Source organism: Sturnira hondurensis, unplaced genomic scaffold (assembly GCF_014824575.4).
Source record: "Sturnira hondurensis isolate 20B ecotype Veracruz unplaced genomic scaffold, ASM1482457v3 Scaffold0017436, whole genome shotgun sequence".
Lineage (NCBI taxonomy): Eukaryota > Metazoa > Chordata > Mammalia > Chiroptera > Phyllostomidae > Sturnira > Sturnira hondurensis.
The window spans coordinates 19,753,301-19,781,038 of NW_028090067.1; the positions used below are offsets into that span (position 1 = coordinate 19,753,301).

At 48.0% G+C, this 27,738-nt stretch overlaps 1 protein-coding gene across 3 annotated transcripts in view; it reads right to left on the reverse strand.

Annotated features, from left to right (window-relative positions):
* TCF20 (transcription factor 20) overlaps positions 1–27,738 on the reverse strand; it is a 100,154-nt gene that overhangs the window by 28,550 nt on the left and 43,866 nt on the right. For all 3 annotated transcript variants that reach the window (XM_037068399.1, XM_037068398.1, XM_037068400.1), the window contains exon 2: positions 11,058–16,802. In XM_037068399.1, the coding sequence (XP_036924294.1) occupies positions 11,058–16,802 (5,745 nt within the window). The remainder of the gene's footprint in view (positions 1–11,057; positions 16,803–27,738) is intronic.

Below are 27,738 nucleotides of genomic sequence, written 5' to 3' on the forward strand. Positions count from 1 at the left end.
GAAATCTCAACTAAATTAAACACTTAACCACCCCCCTCCCCTACTTCAAGTTTGAGTGTCAATCGACTGTCATGACATTTTCCATTCCATTTTATCCCTTACACTGTCCTGATAGGGGAGTCCAGGTATTACTATCTCCATGTACCTGCCTGACTCACCTCTCCCCTTGGTCAGCTTCTCCGCTCGCACAGACCTGCCCCTCGAAGCACTTACACAGCACTGATCTAAGCTAAGGACCCCGTCAAAGATGCCTGGCTTCTGAAATGGCCACACTTCACCTGGCTGTCTAAGGGGCCTCTTAGACTTAACATGAACATGACACCCTTCCTGACTTCCCCACCAAGCCTGTTCCTCCTGCAAGCATTCCTACTTCAGGAGATGGCACCCCATTCATCCACCTGCCCTGCTTCCAGTCCTGCCTGCAGAGGCCACAGACGTTAGCTCCAGTCGACCCCTCCTACCTCATCACCCTCTCTCTCCCTTACCCACTACCATCGCACCATGCTGGCACTGTTTCCATTCCTTCCTACAGTCCCTGGACCCGCTGTCTAAAATGCTTTCTGGTCTCAAAGGCTGGCTCATTAGACCACTCCCACATTTGAGAAACACATGGATCAGATGCCTCCCATACACGCCCTGACTGGGAATCAAACCTGCAACCTAAGTATGTGCCTTGACAGGGAACTGAATCTGCAAACTTTTGGTGTACAGGATGACGCTCCAACTGACTGAGCCACCCAGCTAGGGCTATTACATGCTTTAACACTAAATACTTTAAGTGGCACGCAATGGCCCACCTCCTACCACCAGATGTTATTTGCTCATCACATGTCTTTCTTAAGAGAGCCTGCTAGTTGCAGGTTCAACCTGCACTGATCAGTCCTAGGTCGGCACCATGATGGGCACGGGCTGGTGCTGCCCTTGGAGGACTAATCCAGGGGAAAAAGACAATCATAGTACACAGTGCTGAGTGGCGCTACAGGTATAAAGGTGGTACAGGTATATGCTCCCAGTATAAAGAGAGTGCTGGGATTTGCTGCCTGGGGAGCCAGGTGACAGGTGAGCTGTTTTTTAAATCAATGTGCTTTCCATAAACAAAGGTGAGTTAAAATGCCCAGGCCTGCTGGGAGGTGAAAAGTCTGTGTCAGCAAACAAATATATTCTGTTTCTGAGGGCTGCTCTTTCAAAGTGCTAATGTATTTTCATTCCTTCCAGAGGGAACTCCAGCTAGAAACAAGTAAAGAGAACCATCTGGCAATTATCCTGTTTCTTATCTTAATGAACCACTATCCCACCAAACCAACAGCTTTAAAAGAGTTTTTTGGAAAAAAAAAACACAAACAAACACCAAAATAACTTTCAAGCAAACCCAGGGTTTACACCTCACATCTGCCTGAACCAAAATTAAACTTCAAGACACTGTTTTCAAAGTCTGGAACCACCTGAATCGTGACAGAGCCAGGCACACTGAATATGCCTGAGAGCAGCCACACGAACTTCCATTTTGTTAGACAGTCTGCCTCTAGCGCCTAGGGAACCAGGTAAGGAATGAATCGCCAACACCGTTGCTGGCCTTGTAGCTGGGCGTGCTCCCATTAGGAGGGACCAGCACCACTTCAGAATCGGAGATGCTCCTTTTGTTGACCTGGGTCTTACGCAGCTACCTCTGCAGCAGTTCTCACTGGGCACAGCACAACATTCTGCTGTCAACATATTCAAACTGAGTGTCGGCTCAGAAGTCCATGTAGCCCAAACCACTCCAAGGTACCTGGTTTAGAGGGACTGGCTACCCGGGCTTGCATGTTCTCTTCGTTTCACTTCTACCCAATACGCGTAATGACTGCACACATCTTTACTAAAATGACACGTGAGGGTGCCTTCTAGAACTGACACCAGCCCGCAGTTCTTACAGTTCCTTTAAAACGACCTCAACTCTAAAGCCTCTAGGAATACTTCAGTACCCACCCAGGAAGTCACCCATCTCCAGCGAGGTCAATTTTTACCCCAACAGCCTCGGTCATCATCCTATTTATAGGTGAGGAGGCTTTACCTAAGAGCTCTAATGCCTCATTTAGGTGGCGCATCTGAAGCAAGGACTTAAATTCACAGGAAACAATACCAGTATCACCAACACAAGAGATAAAATTAAAGAAACAGACTTAAGTATTTAAAAAGAATACCCAGTGTCATTTGGGTTGTAGTGACCTGTGTGCTCATGTGTGTCTGTGGGCGACCACAGCCCACTAGGACCCTTTGTGGTACAGCCACAAGACAATACCTATCAAAAACCATAAAATGTTCACACTTTTTGACTCTGCAGTGCAACATCTGGAAAACTTCCCTCCAAATAAAACTCCCCAAATAAAACTGTTTAGTGCTGCGTGGAAGATGCTACAGAATCAGGAGAAAGATTAAGCCCCCGCAGTGGGATGGAGGCTACCTCGGCCCTGTCTCACAGCAGGCTGAGGCCCACCTCCGAGGGCTGTGCGGAGGTTTAAGGGGGACAATGCACAGAGCTCCGCAACCACCTGTGCACGCTGGCCATCATGACACTGTTACGTCTAGGGAATAAGCGCATGGACAAAATCTGGAAGAGGCAAATCTGTTGGGTTATCAGAACTGTGATGGACTGGCTTAGAGTTCTATTTGTTTTACAACGTGAGTAACATTATTATACTCGCCATTACGTAAGTAATCTGTAACACCTTCATAAAAGGTATTTCATGTTCCAGTGCCCAGAGAACCGCCCTCCTCCAGACCCTGTGGCCATCCCGTCACGTCTGCTCTTCCCAGGCCCTTCCTTGTGCTTCCCCAGCATGCAGCCGACTCAGGCCCTCAGAAAGTGTCCATCCACACCGACACTCGACCTCAGAGCCTATGTGACTTCACAGTCAAGTGCACACCCTCTGTCTATGCTCAACTCAACCCACAAAGGCCCCAAGCTGCGCTCTGGAACGCCTGAGAGAATGGGGTGCTACTGGGCACAGCAGAGCTGTTTTCCAGGCATAGGAAAGAGATGTCTCCTATCTGCTCTTTCTCATTGTAATTAAATGCAGTGTTAGGTTGTCAATAATGTCAGTATCTTGAGGAAATGATAGAAAACCAAAACCAGCAAATCATCCCTTCATATTTTAGGCAATAATTATAATAATAGCCTAATTTCTTTGATACCCTACCTTTTCAGGGTTCCCTATGTGGGATTAAAACAAGAAAAAAACCCATGAGACAGATTTGATTTCCTCCCCTGCCTTTTTAGCAACTTGGATTTAAAAGTTTACCAATTTTGGACTTCTGCCAAGATGGAGGCATAGGTGGAAACACTGTGCCTTCTCCCACAACCAAGTTTGAATACAGCAAAGGTTTAGTAAACAAAGACGCAGCCAAAGAACAGAAAACTGAACTATACAGAAGTCCAACAACAATGAACTGTTCAACCGGGACCAGGTCACAACCCAGTGACTGAGTTGCCCCGCCCTGGTGAACACGTAGGGCTCCGCTCCTCATACGTAACAGGCACGAACAGACCAAAATATGGCGCAAGAAGAACTCAAAGCCCCAGAGCCGATAACTCTAAGCGACCAAGAAATAGTGAACCTATCAGATGCACAGTTCAAAACACTGGTGATCAGAATGCTCACAGAACTGGTTGATTACAGTCACAAATTAGAGGAACATATGAAGGCTAAACTAATTGAAATGAAGGGAAATGCACAGGAAACCAATAGTGATGGAAAGGAAACTGGGACTCAAATCAATGGAGTGGACCAGAAGTAAGAACGAAACATCTGACCAGGAAAGAATAAAGAAACAAGAATTCAAAAAACTGAGGAGAGGCTTAGGAACCTCCAGGACATCTTTAAACATTCCAACATACGAATTATAGGGGTACCAGAAGGGGAAAAGAAACAGCCACGAGCGGAAAACTTATTTGAACAAATAATAAAGGAGAGCTTCCCCAGTCTGACAAAGGAAATAGACTTCCAGGAAATCCAGGAAGCTCAGAGAGTGCCAAAGAAGTTGGACCCAAGAAGGAACACACCAAGGCACATCATAATTACATTAGCCAAGACCAAAATGAAGGAGAGAATCCTAGAAGCAGCAAGAGATAAGGGGACAGTCACCTACAAAGGAGTGCCCATCAGACTGTCAGCAGATTTCTCAAAAGAGACCTTACAGGCAAGAAGGGGCTGGAAAGAAGTATTCCAAGTCATGAAATCCAAAGACCTACAGCCAAGATTGCTCTATCCAGCAAAACTTTCATTTAGAATGGAAGGACAGATAAAGTGCTTCTCAGATAAGGTCAAGTTCAAGGAGTTCATCATCACCAAGCCCTTATTATATGAAATGTTAAAGGGACTTATCTAAGAAAAAGCAGATGAAAAATATGAACAGTGAAAGGATAGCAAACTCACAGTTATTAACAACCACACCTAAAACAAAAGCAAACTAAGAGGACAGGTAGATCAGGAGCAGAACCATAGAAATGAAGAACACATGCAGGGTTAGCAACAGGGGAGTGGGAAGAGGAGAAGGGGGAGAAGGTACAGAAAATAGCATAGTCAGTAGGTAGAAAATAGATAGGGGGGAGGGCAAGAATAGTAGGGGAAATACAGAATCTAATAAACTTGAGACACACGGTCATAAACTAAAGGGGGGAATGGTGGGGGAGGGGTGTGCAGAGTGGAGGAGATGAAGGGGGGAATAGAACAACTGTAATGGTATAATCAATAAAATATATTTTTTAAAAAGTTTACCAATTTTATCTATTCAAAAGCTAAATAAAAATCAAGCAGTCCTTATAAAAATACTGCGCTACAGACCTAAAATGTTGACTGATCTGAACATGTGTGTTAGGCCTGCACACCTGACGTTTTCTTCGGTGGCTCCTCGTTGGCTATGAAATGCAATGTCTTCCTCCCTCACTCCCCCTCCCTGTCTGTTACTGGAGTCTTCTTATTCAGCCCCACCCCACCACTAACCTGCTGGCGCAGCTAGAAGCCTCAGCTTCATTCCTCACTGTCCTTTATCTGCCTAACTTTAAATTCTGCCTAACTTTAAATAATTAGAAATGTTTCTAGTTATCTGTCCACTCATGGTTCCCTTTACCGCCACTTACTCCCTTATCATCTCTTTGTACAAATTAGTGCCACAGCCTCTCCACTGGACTGCTAGCTTCTCACCTCTAAGTTTTTCTGGAGCCTCCTTCCCAACACACGCAGCTGACCCCATGATCTGACACACTTGGAGACGCTAGTGGTTCTGCACGGCCCATAAACGAAAGGCGACTCCTCAGGTTGCGGCAGATGGAGGTGTAGTCCACAGATACTACACAGAGTAACTACTCGGGCTTGTCCTGAACCACTGCGTGAATTAATTATTTTGGATCTCTCATAGAGTGCTGACCTGTCAACAGTGTTTGTTTAAATAACAACAACTCCGTGACCGTGTAGCCGCTTTACTTTGGCCTTAGGTGATCACTATAAAAAATTCACAACCCACGAGAATATTAAGGCTTTTACTTAACGTGCAAGGTGATTTTATGTATTCCCTTCCTTTTGCCTCCTCTCCTTTGAAGAATCTAGTTCCCAAGGGTAATTAATATTGCACCTTGAATACTACACACCCTGCTCCCCCAAAACCCGAGTGACCCACAAAAGTAAAAATGAGAAGAAAATGTGTTTCACACACAGAGCGACACGCCTGTTACAGAGGGTAGACCCACCAGAATGCAGGGTGGGGAGACAGACCTGCTGCAGCTCACTGGGTGAGCTGAATGACAGCAACCCACACTCACCGCAGCCACATGTGAGGACAGCACCCTGGGGCAGACACCAGCCCACAGTGCCCGTGAACACTTCCCTCTGCACTTTCCAAAGAGCAGCTCAGTGACAACCTTCTTTACAGTCAGTGTATTAGTTTCCATATTTCACAGACAAGCCAGGAGGAAGTTCAAGGAGGAAGGAGGTTACAGGACTGGAGCGAGGGACCAGCCAGCAGTCCCAACAAGGCACTGTGGCTCCGGGCTCTCTCCTCTTTGCCCCTCGCCCCCAGCGGCAGAGGCAGAAGCTGAGGGGAAGCTCTGAGGGCAACTACTAAGCTGACTAGATTTTCCCCGATCAGACTTTTTCCAAGAAATGAGAAGATGGAAAGAAACTGGTCTGCAGTTGCCAGCCTTCGGGGTCCTGCAAAGTTGGCCATATTTGGGGCCTGGGAACTGGATAACACTTGGAAAACTCAAGGCTGTGCAGGAACTGCGGGCGCCAAGGCCTGCTTCCCCGTGAATCACACGAAGATTCCCGGCCAGGGCCAGGGCCAGCGCCTCTCCTCACACAGCAGCTGATGAGCCAAGGTCCCTCATAGCACGCTGACTTCAGATTTTTATCGGTTTTCCAGCAAAGACTCGGATATTTACTGAATTGAAATGAATATCCACTTTGACATGTCATCTGATCCTGCCTGCTCTTTTAATACATTAGCAATAACTAGTCTACATTACAGGAATGAATGTCTTGGCCTAATACACAGTGACCTGTCACACCCTAACTAGTCAGAGTCCTGCAGCATCTGCAAAGACAAGCCCCTGTAAATCTTATTTTAAAACTGGGGGCAGCTCTTCTTTCCTCACCTCCCCCCTACATGTAATAGAGAAACAGACTGGAGGAAAATTAAGAGCCTTCCAATTTGTCACAGTTAGTTCTGTAAGGTAATATAGACGATAAAATTCAAGACTGCAAATTTCATGAGATTCCTCAGAATTTAGAAAAGCCAAACCCTGCAAGAAAATTAACCCTTTCTCTGCACGTTCTGCCTCAAGGTCATTGTGTAGTGACAAAAAAGAAGAGGCAGGTGCTGAGAAAAATAGGTAGTAAGATAACGATACAACTCTCTGCTATCTGCCAGGTCATGGGAACAGAGGGGTAAACAGGCCTGTGCCCTGATGAGAAAGGCAGACGGTCTGTGAAGACGTGTGAGCTCAGATAACACAGACCAAGTGCCTGTAGGACCGTGTAGCAGGGGAGGGAGGGCGCAGGGGAGAGGGGTGTGTGAAGAAGCAGGACAGGGAGGAGAAGGAGAGAGTGCAGGGAATGTGACCAGGAGGGCCAGAGCAGAGGGAGTCTGGGGAGGTCACTTGCTGGGCGTGTGTGAAGGGGAGGGGCCCCCGGAGTTAAAAGCAGGTCCTGGGCTGCTGGCAGCCTTGCTAGGCTGCTAACTTAAGGAGCACAGATGGGCATTCACGGAGCACCTAGGATAAATCCTTATTTTACAGATAGCCAGAGAGAGGAACTGACCTGTTTTTGTCGTTTTAACATGCAGTCACATTTTTATAATGTAATCAATGTATTAATATTTTTATACTTTTTATATCATGTTTTTGTCATACTTTGAAGTAAATCAAGGAGGATGTTAGCTTGTTAGCTTGGGCAAGATAAGTTGTTTCCATTATTTAAACTTGTATTAAAAATAAACTTTTAAAACATATTGATCCCCCAAAAAATGAACCTAAAACCAGTTCTTCAACATACTGTGGGGGTAAAAAAAAAAAAAAGAGGAAAACAATTTCCCCACGGTGGCGGNTGGGCATTCACGGAGCACCTAGGATAAATCCTTATTTTACAGATAGCCAGAGAGAGGAACTGACCTGTTTTGGTCGTTTTAACATGCAGTCACATTTTTATAATGTAATCAATGTATTAATATTTTTATACTTTTTATATCATGTTTTTGTCATAATTTGAAGTAAATCAAGGAGGATGTTAGCTTGTTAGCTTGGGCAAGATAAGTTGTTTCCATTATTTAAACTCGTATTAAAAATAAACTTTTAAAACATATTGATCCCCCCAAAAATGAACCTAAAACCAGTTCTTCAACATACTGTGGGGGTAAAAAAAAAAAAAAGAGGAAAACAATTTCCCCACGGTGGCGGTTAATCTCTTCAGAAGGGGTGCTGTCAGCCTAGGTCAGGGAGGAGGGGATTGGAACGGGTGCAGGCAGCTCTCCCCAGCACAGACAGGGGCAAAGCTGGTTGCACTGCCAAGGGGCATACCAGAGATCCACGGTCACCAGACCCTGTCTGCGCCACAAGCCTTGGGGAAATCCTTCCCATTCTTGAATGTATCAAAGGTGGTTTTTACACACCAAGCCAGAGGCATGCCTGTTTAGAGTCAATTAACTCTGTCATGGCATCCATGCTGCTGGTCACTGGGAATTCACACAAACAGTCGCACCAAGGTAAGTAAGCAGGGGTCACAGTTAGACGAAACCAAAGAGGACTGTGCAGAAACAAATGGATCAAGTCCCATGTTCAGAAAAGGAAGGAAAGTACAGGTTTCTGTACAAGAACGTTCTGGTTTTCAGCAATTTTCAGAAATTGCTGTAGTGGACACTTACAGGGAGGAGCTATTGTCTCTTGAGGACTTCATATTATTTTGTTTTAGTATCATGCTAGTCAAAACACCTGATAGATACACAGGCCAAAATGGATCTCTAATGAAATATTTGTGGCCTTATCTCAACATGATGGGATTGAGAGCACACTTATTAAGCAGACCAAAATTGAACGTATCTCCTAAAATCCAAGATAAAAATAAACTCAAAGTGGATCCGGCCAAGATGAAGGCGTAGGTGGAAACACTGTGCCTCCTCACACAACCAAGTTTAAAGACAACAAAGTTTTAGTAACAAAAACACAACCAAAACAGACAGAAAACTGAACTGTACAGAAGTCCGACCACAACGAACCATTCACAGCCAGGCCAGTAAGAGGGGCGGAGTCAGCAGCTGGTGGGAGGGGGGTTGCGCAGGAAAAAGTGGCCAGACTGTCATCGGATTTCTCAAAAGAGACCTTACAGGCAAGAAGGGGCTGGAAAGAAGTATTCCAAGTCATGAAAGGCAAGGACCTACAGCCAAGATTGCTCTATCCGGCAAAGCTTTCCTTTAGAATGGAAGGGCAGATAAAGTGCTTCTCAGATAAGATCAAATTCAAGGAGTTCATCATCACCAAGCCCTTATTATATGAAATGCTAAAGGGACTTATCTAAGAAAAAGCAGATAAAAAATATGAACAGTGAAAGGACAGCAAACTCACAGTTATTAACAACCACACCTAAAACAAAAGCAAACTAAGCAGACACCTAAAACAGGAGCAGAGCCACACAAATGAAGATCACATAGAAGGTTGGCAACAGGGAGTGGGAGGAGGAGGTGGTGGGAGAAGGTACAGAAAATAAGTAGCATAGATGGTGGGGAGAAAATAGGGGGAGGGCAAGAGTATGTGGGAAATGTAGAATCTAAAGAACTTATGACACATGGACATGACTAAAGGGGGGGGAATGTGGGTGGGAGGGGGTGTGCAGGGTGGAGAGGAATGAAGGGGGGAATGGGACAACTATAATGGCATAATCAATAAAATATATATAAAAAAAGAATACTATGACCCTGGCTAATAAATCCTTACTATGATTGAAAGTCATTTGTGTAAAACTATAATTTTTTAAATATAAATTAACACCAAAAACTCTCATCTGATTAAATATTATAGACCAAACACACATTTACACACCTTCCCACAACAGGATAAACATATAAGACAAATTCAGGAGGACATGAAGAATGGAAGAGGAACAAATATCACACAAGAGATGTCCAAATCCTGGCAGCTGGGAATAGAAACGACAAAGAGTAAGTGGCTCGGACTGAAAGGAAGCAGAGAGGAAGGAGCGCAGCGGACGAGCCGCTAGAAAGCCAGCCCCTGGGCGGCAGAGCCTGGGAAGGCAGCGCCTCAGAAAGTCAGGGGTGCAAGACGGGCTGGAAACCAGAGAAAGAGAGCTTTTCAGGATATCAGAAATTAGGATAAGTAAATAAAAGGTTAGATGAGAAAGCATGGAGAGATTTGGGCAAAAATGCAGAGAGAGAGAGAGAGAGAAAACATATAACAGGAGAGAAAAGATAAAGCCAGAGGATCAATCCCGGAGGTACAATACACCTAATTAACAGGAATTCCAGAAACAGAGAACAGAGACGAAAAGGGAGGGAAAGAAATTACTCAGGAAATAACACACGAGAAACTTCCTCAACTGAAGGAACGGAGTTTACAGGTGGCAAACCCTCCCCAAGTGGCCAGTACCGTACAGGAAAGATCAGCCTCAAGGCCTGTAATTTTGAGACACCAGACCCTGAGGAACACGAGAAGACCCTCAAACCCGCCAGGGCTGAAGACAGGACACACACACAACATATACACATACACACACACATGCAACAACCGAATATCAGAACTCCAGTCCTCTGGACTGCAACCCTAGAAGCCACAGGACAAGCCAGGAGTCCTGACGCCAAGACAGCGAAAGAAAATGATTTCAAATCCAGAATCCGACACCCAGCCAATCTTCAATCACACACGACTGGAATGAAGATGTCTTCGGCAGACACATCTCAACGAGTGTGCCTCCCGTGCGCCCTTCTCAGGAACCCGCTAGAGGATGATGCACCCCACTAAGCGGCAGCCCAGACCAAGAAAGGCGAGGACACAGGGTTAGGGAAAGAGCACTCGCTGGGGGAAGGGGTGAGTGGAGGAGACAAACCCCAGTGCAAGAGTATGAAACAGACCTACAGGATAATATCCCTACTGCAAAGTCTGAATTGGAAAGATGTGCCCCCCAAAATAGAAAGCAAATAATAACATGAGTTAATAATTCTAGAGCAATGGTAAGTTTCAGAAAAGAGGAACTATAATGTACACTGCTTAAGTATTAGAGTTGGACATCGAAAAATGGGGAAAAGAGGATCAATCAATAAAAAAGAGCAGTAAAAGCCTTCTATTTAGAAACAGGAAACCGGCAGAGAAACGCAATCAGGAACCCGGTCTGAGGAGGAGTGGAGAAGGATGTCTGTTTTAACAAGTTGTACTGCACTAGCAGGACTTTGTGGCCCACAGACACGTATTATTGATAAAAGTTAAACAAATCTTCCCATAAAACAGTAAGGCTGGAACAGGCAGAGGTGGAGGAAGCAGAACCAGAAAGAAAAAGAGCAAGCCGGGAAGGATTTCCCCTACTCACCATCTCTCGGGCTATTTCCAGCGCTTCCTGCAGGCCATAGAGCCTGCCGCAGACCAGGTAGATTCCATTGGCCCAGAGAATACAACCCTCGTGGACCCAAAATTCGTTGCTGTCAAGAGGTAGTTCAGGGATTAGTAGCTCCAGCTCGGGGCCACCTTCTGAAGTGGGGGGCACGGAGGGCTTTGAGTCCAAACCAGTCTTTCCACTGCTGCCCTCCACGGTGGCTTTTTTACAGGGGAGGCCCCGGGCCAGGGACCGAGGGCCACCACCACAGTCTTCCGAGCGGTGTCGCCGCTTAAACCTGGGGTGGGCAGCCAGGCTCCTCTGCTCCTTCTGCTGCTGCTGCTCCTCCTCCTCCTCAGTGTCCGTCTTGGAGCCGTTGGAAGCGCTTTTGTGCCGTACCTTAACTTTGCTCTGCATTTCTGTGGCCCTCTTAGGAGGGGGGTTCTTCGGGAGAGTGGCTGCATAATCTTGGGGATAGAAGGGGCCAAAGAGGTCACCCATGTTCCGGTAACTGGCCCACTTGCCACACAGACAGCAGACCAGGTGCCCCATAACAGAAGACTCTGTCACCACAGGTCCCTGCAGCATGAAGGACGAGGCTGGGAGCGCCTTGCTCTCAGTGCTGCTGGGTGGCGGGGTCAGAGACCTCTGCCCCTTCCGCCCCCTCACCAATTTGGTCTGTTCTTCTTCTTCAGCATTGATGATTGTACAAACAGCTCCAAGTTCACACTTATTTACTACATGGATATAAGGGAAAAAAGACTTGTTCTTGGCATCGCTTTTATCCAGTGGCTGGGTGGCATACTTCAGCTTGATCTCGGGTTCCTGGGGTTCTACGATGGGAACTGCCTGTTTAGTTTTCCGCTTCCTTGGCTGTGCCCCAGGCTTCCTTCTCTCCCTCCTTTGCCTCTGCTTTTTTGGCTTTGGCTCTCCATCTGCAGAACCTTCTGGTATGTGGGGGGGCTGAGGGGGCGGAGGCGGTGGCTGCTGCTGTTTCTTTTGCTTATTCACACTACCAATGGGTCTCCCCTTCTTCTTTCCTGAAGGGAAATATCCCTTCGGGGGGAAACCCTCTTGTTTGGGGGAAATGGTTACCGTATCAGTCTCCTTCTCTTCAGCCTTAGGGTTTGCCTCAGGGGCCAGTCCGCCAGGTGCAGGCACGTTCTTTGAGTCAGGGAAGAGCAGAGGTGCTGCCCCGCCCAAGGAACCATCCGGTCTCCCTTGGTTACTCCCAGGCTTCTGTGAGGTGGCAGGAGTCATGGCCCCAGGGAGTTCCTTTCCAGCAGTGACCGTGTCTGGGTGTGACTCGGTCTTCACTTTGTCGTCCCCACTGCCACGCCACTCCTCTGAAGACCTTGCAAGAGGCTTTTCAACATTCAACTCCTGGTTTGCTGGACAGACAAGGTCAGATACCACCTCACCTTTTCTCTTCTCCAACTCAGCGTCCTGAGCAGCCGCACCCCCACCTTCGGGAGGGCCACTCTTCAAAGACAGTATGTCATCCAGAGTCACCGTGTCTCCCCCAGCCTCTGCGCTGTTCGAGGACGCACTCCTCCTAATATTCGGGGATGTGATCTTCTGAACGATAGCTTCCAATTTCAACCCCCGTCCTTTGCGTGGGGGCAGTATTTTGGTCTTAGCGGGACTTGTGAGGGACACAGCAGGGCAGTTTCTACTGTCTGAACTTGGAAGGTCCTTGGAGGATTCCCTCTTAGGGATGGACTTGAAGTCCTGACTGTGAGAAAGATGGGCATAGGAGTTGTACGCTTTATCAGCACCTTCTTTTGGGTGAAGGAGGCGACCTTTATCTTCAGTGTGACTGCTCTTCGAGTCTTGCGACTGCCTCTTACTGGGGATGGGAGAGATAAAAGAACGGACGCGCCTCCTCATGATTAGGGGGTTTTGAGAAGAATGATCCTCTTGACCAGGAAGCCTTAGCATAACATTGCCAGGTTTGGATGACTGTGCAGACTCAACCAGTCCATGGCTGTCGGTCTCATGGGGTGGGCCGTACCTTTTCTGATTGGACATTCCTGGAGGGCCGCTGCTTTTGGCTGGAGAAGTCTGCCGAGAAAGATCCCAGCAAGATTCTTGTTGCAACTTCTGGGAGCCATGCTTCAATTCAATGCCTTTGTTAGACAGACCATCACTAGGCATGAGGCAGCGCCCACCCTCCTGACCGCTGGGGTCATGGTAAGTCCCCATTGGTGGGCCGTACATCATACCATCCTTGTCGTTCTTCAGAGGGCTCCGCACTCTGTCTAGGAACTGTTGCTGCCTTGGGCTCTTCCGGGCCCCCTCCTGCCTGTGCTGGGCCGCAGCGATCACTCCCTGAGCAGAGCTACCGCTCCAGTCTTTATATTCCTCCTGCTGCTGCTGGTACATCTGTCTCTTGTAGTGGAGCTGTGAGTTTAAACCTGCACTGGGGTCCCCATAAGCATGAGCCCGAGCGTTCGCGTGATATGCAGAGGCCAGGCTTTCCGAGTTGGGAGAAAAAGGAGCATGTAACGAACTCCTGTTGGACCTCTCTGAAAAGGTCATGTGTGGGTTCATGTGATGAGGGTCTCCTCCTGGACCCCTGCTCCTCCCAGGAGACATCTTCAATTTTTCTGAAAAGTCATGATACTGAGAAGGGGACCGACCCCTCATGCCCTCCCGACCACCCACTCTGCCAGGGACCCGCCGCATTGGCATAGGTCTACTGTCTTGCGGGACATAGTCCGCCATGGAGTCGTGGGCAGCGGCTCCAGGGCTGGCGTTGCCTCGGTAAGCCTCGTGCTTGATGCTGGCGGGATGACAGTGGTCTCCGGATTTCTTGTTGTTGAAACTAGCTTGAGATTTGGACTGCTCAAAGTCTTCCTCTTTTATCTGCCCACTCTGGGACTTTAGCTTTGATTCCATGGACACCAAGCCACCTGGAAGAATGACTGACTGGCTTAAATTTGGATTGAGACGTTCATTCCTCCCAAGTCTGGTATCGGCACCCATGTGTCCCAGCGAATGAGCCCCTGGGTCCCTGACAATCTGTCTTAGTGGAGAAATATCACAGATCACTGATCTTCTTTCAGAGAGGGAACCCCCGGGCTCATGGGCTGATGACTGAGGCTCTATTTCAAACTTTCGGGGAATCGGATAGTCAGCCAAGTTGATCTGCTTCATTTCGGGTGCAGTGCTGCTGGCTTTCCTCTCCCAGGGGCCCCAGTGAGGGTTTTCTAATAGGGACCCAATGCTTTTGTTCAAAAGGCCCCTGCTAGCTAATTCATTGGTTTGGCTAATTAAGACATTAGGCCTTGTGGTTCCTTCTAGGCCACCAGCCATGCCCTGGTGCTCCTGAGCACTCCTAGAGTATCTTCGGTCGGGGTGGTGGTGGTAGCCCTGAAGCACTTCCTGTAGGAGGCTGGGGAACTTCTCATTTCTACCCTTTCGTTCCCCATGGCCAGTGAAATCCCCCTTATCTTGTCCTGTGGGATACTGAGAAAAGCCACTGACACTTCTTGGCATGGCTGACCCGAAACTTTCTTTGTAACTATAGCGTAGGCTTCCAGGAGACTTGTTAGGCTCAGTTCTGCCTACAAAGCCCGGGCCCACTGCAGGGTGCCCGCTCTGGCTATTGCCCTCTCCATTGTGGTTGGAGTTATTATCTCCGCTCTTACTTCCTTTCCCCCCTCCTGCTGGAGGCTCTGGCTGTGGAAGTGATGTGTGTGATGTGTGACTGGTTTCTTTAGCCCCACCAGTGCTGGGTGGTCTTTGCGTGGCTGCAGAATCATCCTCTTGGGAGCCTTTATCTTGACCACCAGGCTTCTCTGCCCGAGTTGCCATGGCTTCCCGGGAGACAATCACTCCAACGGTCTTTTCATTGACTTTGGGGTTGTCCTCAGATGATGATGGCGTGTCCTTAGCACCTGGCGAGGCCACCTCTTCCCTGGCTGCGGGACTGGCACTGAGCCTGGGGGCTTCATTCTGAGTACCCTGTGCCGGGGAGGAGCCAGCTTTCTCTGAGGCTCCACCCTTGTAGGTGGTGTCAGAGCTGGTGCTCTGGCCACTCAGCTGCCTCACTCTCTCTCCTTGATCCTCAGAACTGCTGGAGCAGGCTCCATCCAGTGACTCTGCCATAGGGGACTTCAGTTGTTCTTCAGGCTGGGAGGAGCCTTCAGAGTTTGTGCAGCTGTCTGCTTTCTTAGAAGAGGAGGAGGGCCTCTTGGAAGTCTTCTTCTGAGGCGTCAGGGCATCAGAAAGTAGCATGTGCTGAACAGTATTAGGAAGATTGGCCACTTGAGTACTCAGGGCACTCAAACTACTCAACCCAGGATCTGTCAGTCGCTTTTCTGGCACTCCTTCTAGTCCAAACCCTTTGAAGCCTGCAGTGTGAGAATTAGGACTGGGCATCATTGACGGGGTTGGGCTAAGCTGAGGCATTAACTGTAAGATTCTGTTTCTGGAACCAATCGGCACATTGCCTTGTCCACACTGGAGATTCTCCCCACTCTGCATTAGAGGAGATGGGGTAGAGCTACAGCTTGGAGACTGAACCACAGAGGCAGCTGGGGAGGGGTTAGAAATGGGGCTGAAGTTCTGGTGGAATTGCATTGGGGACCTCACAGGAACTTCGGGCTGGCTGTACTGCCCCACCTGGCCCTGCAGGGGCAGCTTGGTGGCAGTGTTGGTATACTGCATCACGTGCTGTGGGGCGTGCTGCTGCTGCTGCGGCTGCTGCGGCTGCTGTTGTGGCTGCTGCTGCGGCTGCTGCTGCGGCTGCTGCTGCGGCTGCCCCTGCTGAGTCCCTTGTGGAATCTTTGCCTGCTCAAAATTTTTCATAGATTGAGGCTGATAGCTATAATTTGATTGTGTTCCATAAGCCTGTGCGTTAGAACCCACATTATGCCCTTCATACTGGGATCCAGCATTCACACTGTAACTGCCGTCATAGCTCTGCCCAGACTGGCTGAAACGCTGTGGTGATGGGAAGGAGGAAGAGGAGGAGGAGGCAGCAGAAGACTGGTAGTGCTGGCCAAACTGACCTACTCGTAACTGGTAACCAGTGGCAGAGGATGGCAGAGTGGAGGGCCGCTGCATCGGCTGCAGATGGGATGAACCAGATGCTGGCTGGCCAGTGGCCTGTGGCAGAGGCTGATGGGATTGGTAAAGCTGTTGTCTCAGCTGCTGGACTTGCTGCTGCTGCTGCTGCTGGCTGGAAGCCTGCTGCTGGTACTGAGCACTCCCCGGAGAGAAAGGCCCCGAGTAGTCCTGCTGATAGTGAGATACACCACCAAGGCCAGAGTGTTGGGCTTGAAACTGGCCCACATGACTCTCACTCCCGTACTGATTGCCAAAGCTGCTCCCCTGGGGCGGTCCATAGCTCTGCACAGGCCCGGAAGGCCTTCGCTGAGGAGGCTGCGGGGTGCCTGTCGCCACGGGATCTTTGTTGCCTGCCATGTAGTAGAAGTCTCCGGCCTCTTTCCTGAAACTCTGGTAGCCTTGATGGCCAGAGGTCTCGCTAGCCATCGCTGCTGCAGCTGCCGCCGTCCCTCGTCGCCCACCACCACTGCTGCCGCCACTGCCGCCAGTACCACCACCTGCACCCCCAAAATTCTGGAACATCTGGGCCTGGCGAGGGCTGAAGTCTTCTAACCGGGGTGAGCTGTGTACCTCCTGCGGGTAGCTCTGCTGGTTTCCGTGGTAACTGCTTTGCTCCCGAAAGGACTGCATACTGTTCAGCAGCACAGCAGCGGGCCAACAGCCCTCCTGGAAATGGAAGAAAAGAAAGAAAATATGAGACACGCACCCCCCAGCATAAATAAAATCAAGTCTACATGATGGAGGAGATATAATTCAGATGCCTCGGTGAAAATGACTGTTTGAATTTCATCTCCTTTTATTTCTTATCCTACCCATTTCTGAAAATGCAAATATGCAGAGAAGTGGCCTAAACAGTGAGGCAGGAGCTCTCTGCTCCTCCAGTTTGACAGACAGCCACGCCTACCTTGGAGTGCCAGCCACAACCCCGAGACATGACAGTGAAGGTCAAAGTGCAAGGATTTGGCCATTTTGGGGGCTGGTCACCAGGGCTACTTTTAACTCTGGCAAAATGGGATTATTATCACCATTAATAACCCCTTCATTGACCTCAACATGGTCTACATGCTCCAGTATGATTCTACTCATCAGTCAAGGCGATGAACAGTCAAGGCAAGTTCAACAGTCAAGGCTGAGAACAGAAAACTTGCCATCAGTGGAAAGCCCATCTCCATCTCCAAGGAGTGAGATCCCACCAATATCAAATGGGCTGAGGCTGGTGCTGAGTAAGCCGTTGAGTCCCCTGGTGGCTTTACCACCATGGAGAAGGGTAGAGCCAAGAGGCTCATCATCTCCACCCCTTCTGCGGATGCCACCAGGTTTATGACGGCTCTGAACCATGATAAGTATGACAACTCCCTGAAGATTGTCACAATGCCTTCTGCACCATCCACTGCTTGGGCCAGGCTGGCCAAGGTCATCCATGACACGCTGGAGGGGTCTCAGGACCATAGTCCCTGCCATCACTGCCACCCGGAAGACCGTGGATGGCCCCTCTGGGAATCTGTGGCGTGAAGGCCGAGGGTCTGCCCAGAACATAATTCCTGTTCTACTGCTGCTGTCAAGGCCGTGGTCAAGGTCATCCCTGAGCTGAATGAGAAGCTCGCTGGCACGATCTTCTGTGTCCTCATCCCCAATGTATCAGGTGTGGACCTGACCTACCGCCTGGAGAAAGCTGCCAAGTGATAAGAAGGTAGTGGTCATGGATTCCACCACCAACAGTGTGTTGATTCTTGGGAAAAGGTGGGTGGAAGTGGAAGAGGGTATGGGGGGATAAATGATAATGAAAAGAATACAAAAGAAGGCAGTGAAGCAGGCACCAGAGGGCCCCCTCGAGGGCATCCGGGGACATATTGAGGATGAGGTTGTCTCCTGCACTTGAACAGTAACGCCCACTCCTCCATCTTCAATGCTGGGGCTGGCACTACTTTCAATGACCACTTCTCAAGCTCATTTCCTGGTATGACAATGAATTTGGCTACAGCAACACAGTGGTGGAATACATGCCCTCAAGGAGTAAGAGGCCCCTGCATCACCAACCCCAACAAGGAAGAGAGGCCCTCAGCTGCTGGCAAGTCCTTGCCCCATGTCGATCCCTCAACACACTGAGAATCTCCTGACCTCCGGTTTCCATCCTAGATGCCCAGAAGAAAGGGAGGGGCTTAGGAAGCCCTACCTTGTCCTGCAGCATCAGTAAAGTTCACTGTACCCCCTTCCCCAAAAAGAGCGAGGCAGGAGTCTGTGGTAGTATGAAAAGAAACACTTTGGGTAAAAACAAATTCAATGCAGTAAAAACTTCATTATCAAATAATAATTCAACTGGATAAGAATATAGGACTACACTATTACTCTCAATAAAACAAAAAACAAAACCCAGCAATTTAAAAGTATTTTCCAGTTATGGTGTGGCAGGGATGAGAAAACCACTTTTGCCTTGGCTGGTATCACTCAGTGGATTGAGTGCTGGGCCATAGTCCAAAGGTCGCTGGTTTGATTCCCAGTCAGGGCACATGCCTGGATTCTGGGCCAGGTCCCAAGTTGAGGGTCTGTGAGATGCAACTGGTTTCAGTCTCTCTAAAAATAAGTAAATAAGATCTTAAAAAAAAACACACCACTTTCATTTATTTGCTTTCATGTTATTAGACTGATCACTGAGGCGAGAGTCTCAAAAAATGATGACACAGTCACTCCAATGGCTACCCCCTCCCCAAATTTGAGAAGTGGACAGGCCTGAGAACAGAATTCAGTCTCTTATAGCTAAATGCATGTCATCGCAGGTTTGTTAGTTACCAACTCCCTGTGATGACTGGTGACACGACTTACCACTGCAGTGGTCAGTCAGTCACACAAACTTAGGGATTATTTCTTCTTGACACATAATTGTGTCCAAGGCACCCTCTCACCCAACCATCAATGCCCAGGTAACAAAGAACAGCCGCTGTTCTTGCAGACTCTTTCTGGTGGCCTGCAAGAAGTTCTAACACCTCTGACCCCCGTGTAGTTTTTTATTTGGCAATTCAGTACTCACAGAGTAATTATTGGTGATTACTATGAAACAGGGAATTGAAACAGTCACTTTGGAGGACAGCATGACAGAGGAAAACAAAAATTCATCAAGCTGAGGACCTACATACACTTCCTAAAGTCATCTGATTGGGCCAGCCCTTTGCACTGTAATTTACATTTACCTTTGCAAATGTAATTAACATGTGGTGTAAAGCTCTTTTTAAACAGTTAATCAAGAGCTGATTTTATTTTGTCTTTTGCCTGGGCCTGCTTACTTCTCTCAGAGTCAGAAATGAACAAGAGTAGGTTAAAAACTGCCCCAAATGACTTTAATATCAATTATTTTTTTAAAAAAGTTACAAAACACAAAAGTTAGGACAAGGTTTTTCTACAATGTCTGTGAAGTTAGTTTCGTAGTTTCCTTTTAGGGGGAGCTGGAAATGGAGTTATTGGCAGGAAAAGTTGGGGATACTTTAAAAAGGTAAGTTGGGTTCCTTATGCCCACGCCCTGCGGTGGCTCCCACCTCACTTCAAGTGAAGCTGGGCCGAGAGGCCCCTCTCCAAACCCATTACCTCTCCGGTCTCCCCGTCTGCCCTGCCCTGCTCTGCTCTGCTCTGCTCCTGCTGCTGCATGGCTCCAGATGGGCCAATGCTACTCCTCCAGCAGAACTCCCTTCCCTGCACTGCTCTCCACAGCCACACAGCTCATCCCTCTTACATCCTTCGAGTCTCCAGGCAAATATCGCCTGATTAATAAGGCCTTACTCTGCCATTCTATTAAAAAGAGCTTCACCTCAGCTTTCCCAAACGCCTTCCACCACCTCACTTCCTCCTCAGTACTTATTCCCAGCAGACACGAATATGCTACTCATGTACTGTCTGTCTCTTTTCCACTAGAACGTAAATTTCTTAAAGGGCAGAGACTTTGAGCCTTGCTGCAATCCTCCTGTCACTGAGACAGTAGGCAGCACATAGCAGGCCCTCTGTGCACCAGTAAATGGTACAAGAACTAGGCCTTAGAGAACTAGGCTAGAACTTAATATAAATAGAACACGATCAGCCTAAAAGAAGAGCTAAAGATGCTGGAGACCCTGCCTGTCAAATTTCTCCAGGCCCAGTTTCAAGGGGAAAAGCCCCCAACTTGAATCAATTTAAGAGGCATGAGAAGACATCAGAAAACAAACACGGATCAGGGCTGAAGATGGTCAGTAACTTCAAATCCCAGGAGCTTGACCTACTTCTTCCTGAAATATCTTAGGTCTAAAACAGCTAGACAAGGGGCTACTACTTTGGTATTAAGTTTGGTATAAAATCACATGACCCAAAGTCACCTTTAAACATTCAAGTAACCTCAGAATCCAAAGGAAACTGCTGCTCATCCTCTCCAAAATGCCTCTGCAACAGACTATGTTTGCGTTTCAGTGGACTGCTGGGCAACCACACTAGTTGCTGCAGTGCTCCCTGAGTGCTGGTTTCACACCCTAACTGAACCATGACTGCGCAAGACCGAACATCCTCTCTTCGCAGACGAGGAAACCCAGGCACAGGGTTCAAAGGCTCTTGAGCAGCACTCAGACCCCTCAGACCAAGTTCCTAACACTTACACGACCCAGTGGGTGAATGACAGCCAGGGACAGCTGGCACTTGTCCTGTCAGAGGGTGGCCTTGAAAGTGGGTGGCCACCAGCAACCTTTCTCTCCTCCCCTCTCACAAGGGCGCCTGTCCCCATTACTTCTAGGACTGTCAAAAAGGACACTGTCCTGCCTGTGGTACGTTTCTGCGCTAACTCTCAAGTGCTGGTGGCCTCTGCATGCGTTAGAGCCAACAAAAAGTCTAAGTCTGGCAGTTTAATGGAACGCTTCCTAGAGAGAGAATTGCTCCGTAAGTACATGTTGTTTAATTAACCCTTCAGTAATTGAAATTAGGCTTCTGAAAAATTGAGGGTATAAATGTTGTCACTTGCTCCAAATTCTTCCTGAACAGGAGCCCTGAGAGCTGAGGACCACTAACCTTGACACCGGCACGTCTCAGGTCGGGCTATCACTGGTTCCTGGGAAAATCCAAGCTCCGGAGAGGGAAACATTTGGGCACAATTCCTTCGAAGGTTTGCCCTTCTCCTGCCATTACAGTTCTGGTTTATGGACTACGCTAGTGATTTCCAACCCTTTTCACCTCATGGCACACATAAATTACTGAAATTCTGCAGCCCACCAAAACATATTTTTTGCCAATCTGACAAAATAAGTATAATCCTGAGTCACCCACACCAGACAACTATCGTGCTGGTGAGCCCCATTATTTATTTATTTATTGAAAAGATTTTATTTATTTATTTTTAGAGAGAGAAGAAGGGGGAAAGAAGGAGAAAAACACTGATCAATTGGCTGCCTCTCGCATGTCCCCTAACCAGGAACTGAACTGGAGACCTTTCAGTTTGCGGGACAACACCCAACCCGAGAAGCTACACTGGCTCATTTTTTAAAGGTTTTATTTACTTACTTTTAGAAAGAGAGAGAGGGAGGGAGGGAGGGAGGGAGGGAGAAAGAGAGGAAGAGAAACATCAATATGTGAGAGAAACATGGATCAGCTGCCTCTTGCATACTCCCAAATGCAGACCTGGCCGGAAAACCAGGCGTGTGCCCTGACTAGGAATCAAACCTGCGACCTTTGATTTGCAGGTTGGTGCTCAATCCACTGAGCTACTACACCAGCCAGGGTGGGCTCATTTTTTTCACTTGGTAATCTACGGGAAAAGAAGTCTGTGGCCCTGACTAAACAGGTACTACATATTTTTAAAATGCTTGCCCTGGCTGGGTGGCTTAAATATTCTATATACTAAACAGGTACTGCCTGCTTTAAAAATTCCTGCCCTTGCTCAGTTGTTGGTGTCATCCTGATAAGGCCAAAGTTGTGGGTTCGATCCTCGGTCAGGGCACACATAAGAACCAACCAATGAAGGTATCAATAAGTAGAACAACAAATTGATATTTCTCTCTCTCTCACCCCTTTCCCCTCTCTCTAAAATCATTAAAATTTTAAAATAATTATAAATTCTTGCAGCACACCTGCTGGAAATTGGACTAGATGAAAAAAAATTTCATAACCAAATATGTCCTGCGGGGTACACTAAATATTCTTAGCGTACATGAAGTATCTCGCACCAGAAAGTGGGTGAAAGTCTATTTTTAGGAGTCCCAAGAAAAGCAGTTAGAGAACCAAGTACACCGGCAACTGAAAAAGCAAGCCCAAAGTCACTGTAATTTTAACATTAGCACATAAAATAATCTAAGAGACATCACTCCAATCCTATCCCATTATTTAAAAAGAAAAGCATCAGTGTGATCAGTTTTAAAGCACCATGAACGAACACAGGGGTCACTAAGAAAATGTGACACTCCAAAGGAAGTAGGTCCCCATAAGGAGTCTGTATGCATGCTCTGCAAGAGAGTTTACCCATGCACCTGGCCTCCCCAGCTCTTCCTTGCCCTGACTTTCCCATTCCTGGTTTTCTCACATTTTCCTAACTTTCTGAATGTTTCAGGAAGCCTTTGGAGGTACGCTAGTGAGTGAGGTCCAGAACTTACTACCTTACGTTCAATGGCCCAGACAGAGTCCACACGCCAGCAGCCACACTCTCCACCCTCTCATGGGGCCAACAACCTTGTCATCTATAGGAAACCAGTGTGAGCTTCCTCTGTCCTTAGTCCTTCACAGGTCCCACATCATCCCATTCCCCAATCCACCTTTTCTGCACAAAGGTCTCCAAACGGTCCCCAAGTCTGCTTCCTTGAGAGGGCTTTTCTGGGACCCACTTCCTCTTTCATTCCATTCTCCACTGCCATCCTCTACGCCCTGGGGAAGGTGCCCTCAGAGACTGTCAAGAGGCTCTGCTGCCTCCCTGGCTTCTGGCTCCATTTGGCTGGGGAGAGGCATGAGCAGAGTGAGGAGAAGGAATCTATCTGCCTTCACAGCTCCTACCACGCAGCCACTGAGGCTGGCTGATGGCTGCACTCCGGCCAGGCAACCTGCACTGCCACCTTCTCCAGGCTCCGGAACTGCTTCCTCTGCTTGCCTTCCAGGCCCGTGGGTAGTAGTAACTCACGCTGTTGCTAGCCCAGGAGACTCTGCTTTCTCCACCAGGCTTTCTCCCCAAACCCTGATCACCCTTTGTGAACAGTGCCAGCTCTGCACTGGTCAACTCAGCAGCATCGTGAGCACCCTCTGCCAATCAGAAGCTGCGAGCTACCCTTCCAGAACCTCTTTCCAGCATGGTCTGGGGTTAGAACTGGCACAGAGAAACACAAGAAAGATTTGGAAGACAGAAGCAAGGAGAGGCTGATAGGCCCAGCAGAGGTAGCGGCAGCAGACACGAATGCATAGTGGCTTCCCCGGGAGCTCGGGAGAGCCACTCCCTGTGGTGCTTCAGTCTCAGATGCTCCGGAGCAGCTTCCCTGACCTTCCAGTGGATGGGTAAGCCCTTAATTCCTCTATCAAAACTCTTCCTAAGTGGAATGGAAAGCTTCCCTTTTCCTGAATGAATCCAGAGTGATACAATTAAACGCTCCTCAAATTACCCAGTTTGAGTGTGCCATCTGCTTCCTACCAGGACCCTGACTAATATAGTTCTTCCCTCATTCCTAGAATTTCAGAGCGGACTCTTATCACCCAGGGGGTGAGAGACTTCTATTCTATGCAATATGGCGCACCAGAGGGACTGGAAACCCTCCCTCAGCAAATCACCTAGAAATGTCAGACCAAATGTACAGCCAAACTGCAAGAAAGTAAGAAATGCCCAGGGTTAAAACTGGAAGGCGCGACAAAAACAGAACAGCAGGCTGGTGCTGGGCTCTGGCTGCCGGGGTGGGGGTGGGGTGGGGTCTGCAGGACTCACATGCTGCACCGCACGGTTTTACTGGCCATGCAGGGACAGAAGGCAAGGCCTCCAAGCATTGTCAGGTGGTTGTAATGGGGGACAGAACAGCCACTTCTCCTCGGAAAGACTCTGCACAGTGTTGCTTGTGGCTGCGAAGATTTCTATAAAGATGTCAAAATATACTTACTCTTGGGCAGTCACCAACTCAATTTCAATGACAAAATGGGATTCTTTCCTCAACTGGACCCAACTTATCATCCTCAGGAAAAACCACAACCCCTTCCGTTTGAAAGGGTTAAAGCTTTAGAATGGCCCCCACTCCTCTGACGCTCTGTGTTTAAGATTCTGCCCCACGCTGCTACTTCTCCATTTCCCGTATTTGCCCTTTACCTCTGCAGCCCTGCCCTGGAAGTACAGCCACACCCTCTCCCAGCGCGGAGCACCTGAGCAGCTTCTCTGCACCTGCCATCTGGACAGTATCGCCTGCCCCACATGCTTTGAGGCCCCCTCCCCCACCCCCAGCATCTTCCCACCCCATTCCTGCTCCTCTGCACCCTCTCACACAAACCTGCTCTGTCCCCTCCGCCACCGCCCCCCTCTCACCTCAAGGCCTTCTCTGAAACACTAGTCCATAAACTCCTTCCTACCACACCAGGCCATACAACTCAGTTCTTGGAATCTTAAGAGCTCCTGAAATAGGATCTCCACAAAGTCTTCCTTAGCAGAGAGACTTTGCTGGCTTTCTTCCCCTGAGTAAAAACACACTTAGTGAAGTGAATTTGCCTTTAATCAGTATCTAAGGTATGTGCTACCGAGGTAATAATAACTACATTTATCCTATGTGTCAGGCACTCTGTGGTTTTACATATATTTCAACTTACAGATGAGGAGAAACCAAATTATACAATTTGCCAAAAGCCACCCTCTAGGATAAACTGGAGCTGATATTCTGTAACTCAAATTCTTTTGGTTCTAAAGCCTGTTCTTTTCTTACATTGCACCACAAACTGAGCAAGAAGCACCCAAACCCAGGTTTTAAAAAATCCTGACAAACACCATGTCAGCTCTCTAACAACGGTAGCTGTCACCCCCTTACTGTATGTCTAACACAAGCCATACACGGTACCAGGCACTTTTCCTAAATAAAGGTACTCAATTCTCACTATACTCTAAGAAGTGTCAGAGCTCCTTTCTGTAAACTGAGGTTCAAAACAGTTAACAAGCAAAACATTCATAGTCAAGAGCAATGGAATATGGAACACCCATCCCAGTACCTGGTCTGGACTTCCAGCAGAAGCCTTCCTTGATCTAGCAGCAAGACGCTCACAAACCAGGAAGCACTTTAGAAAGAGTCTTGGTATCTGCTGCAAGTGAGCTGACTGCGTGTGCCTAGACATAACTGCGTTCTTGTCTTTAGGTGTGAAAACACAGGCTTTTCTGAAGTAGATCAAGCACAAAGATTTGCCCAGTGCTTTGACCTGATAACTCAAACTCGATGCCCTGTTTACAGCTGGGCAGAGCCTAAGCTTTCTCAGGGACGGGAGTGGGTGTGTGTGTGTGTGTGTCTCCTATAATTTGGCTGATGATGCTGATTTGCTCCCTGGCTTAGAATTCCAGAAAGCAGCTTAAGGAACCAACTGAGTCAGATTTTGCAAATCAGGAAAGAAAGAAACCCCGCCCTCACTGGTGTGGCTCAGTGGGTTGGGCACTGTCCTGCAGGGTGACCCGGTCAGAGTCTGGTTCCCAGTTGGGGCACAAGCCTGGGCTGCAGGGTTCGGTTCCCAGGTCAGGGCCTGTGCCACAGGCTGCTGATCGACGTTTCTGCCTCACAACGACGTCTCTTTCCCCTTCCTTCCCCTATTCTAAAAATATATAAAATCTTTTAAAAAATAGGAACCCACCAAAACGCTACAGATATTAAAAGTCTGGATTCTGAGGGTCAAAATTTGAATTATATTAGTCATGCAAGCTATAAAAAACATCTACCTTCACTTGTGATCATATAAATGCTAGCAAAAACCAAAAAAAAACCAAAAAAACCCCCAACAACCACAGGGTCGCAAATGTGTAGCTATAAAATTGTTCCTTCAAGTTAAGAGATGGTATCCCACCTGGTGAGGTTAGGATGGAGTTGGTACAAACACTAACAAAAGCAGCATAAATTATTACAGCTCTTTGGAAAAGCAATTTGGTAATATAGTCACGCATCACTTAATGATGGAGATCTGTTATGAACAATGTATTCTTTGGCGATTTCAATGTAGCGCAGTTATAACCGTGCTACAGTTCGTATAACCACAGAGTGCAGTTATACAAACCCAGGTGGTGCAGCCTATTACACACCTAGGCTACATGTGTGTAGGGATAGCCTATTGCTTCTGGGCTGCAAACTTGTTCAGCATGTGCCTGTACAGAATACTGCAGGCAACTGTAGCACAATGGTGTATATGTGTGTGTCTAAACAGATCCACACATAGAAAGGAGGCTGTAAAAATACATGATGAAAGACAACACATGGTACACCTGTACTGGGCACTTTCCATGAATGGAGCCTGCAGGACTGGCAGCTGCTCTGGGTGAGGCGGTGAGTGAATGTGAAGGCCTGGGCCACCACCGTCCACTACTGTGGATTCTATTAAACACTGTCCCACAAGCCCTCTGCCCGCTTCCTTCCAACACAGAAACAGAACACTGAACCTGTCAGTGCTGCTCCAAGCACAGAGAGGTGGGCTGGAGAGATTGGGAGTATCTGAGAGGGAGGAACTGGCTGGATGAGGCGTAGCTCGCTGTAACAGAGACTGTCAGGAGAGTGGGGTGGCCTGAGAGTCAGTAGGAATAAGACATCAAGATGAGACAAAGGAATACGGGACTGCCATGGTGATGTGGCTTTGGCTACTGCATGCTGGAATAGTGTTGGATTAAGAAACTGTGGTATTCATTTAAAAAAGCCAAAGAGCGGTTTAATATGGAGAGGGAGTAGAACTGAGGACTCAGTAGTTAAACTTTAGAAATTTGTTTTTGGTTCCACTGACCCTGTCTGGCACAAAGGATCTCTCTGGCACTGAATTGGAAGAAATAAAACTTATCTGTGGCTTACATCGTTATGACCTGAGAATAGGTCCAAACTCTAGGGACAGGCTGTCACAGAGAGCTTGTACTACAGAGGCGGTGGCACTGAATACTTGCCCTTGTGAAGGTAGTTCCTGTGGGCCTGTGCAGAGATCTCGGGTCCTCAAACAAGAGCACACGGTGACATGCTCTGCAGACCGCCAGGCCAGGTCTGGGAGGGCTGTGCTGCCCCCTGCACTCGGGGCCTTGGGAGGACAGGCCCCTCTGTGCTGAATCAGGTTGGGGGCTGACGAACTGGGATGTCATCGGCGCACGCAAAATTGAGCTGCCGTGATTGAGAGGCACTCTATCGCCAAGCTCTGGGCTACTGTTCCCATCAGAGAAAATTCTTCCGGAAGCATGGAAATTCAGCTCCACTATATCTGATCGGGCCACCGTCATATATGTGATCCTCTGTTGACTGAAGCTCATTATGAGGCATATGACTGTGAAAATATTAGTATCTTTCAACCCAGTAATTCTATTTACCACATTTTTATCTTAGGCAAATCTCGAAACTACCACACAGATATCGAAGTACCAACATATTCACTCCAGTGATATCTATAAGAAAAGGCTGGCAAGAATCTAATTCTTTATCATTTGAAAATGATTAAG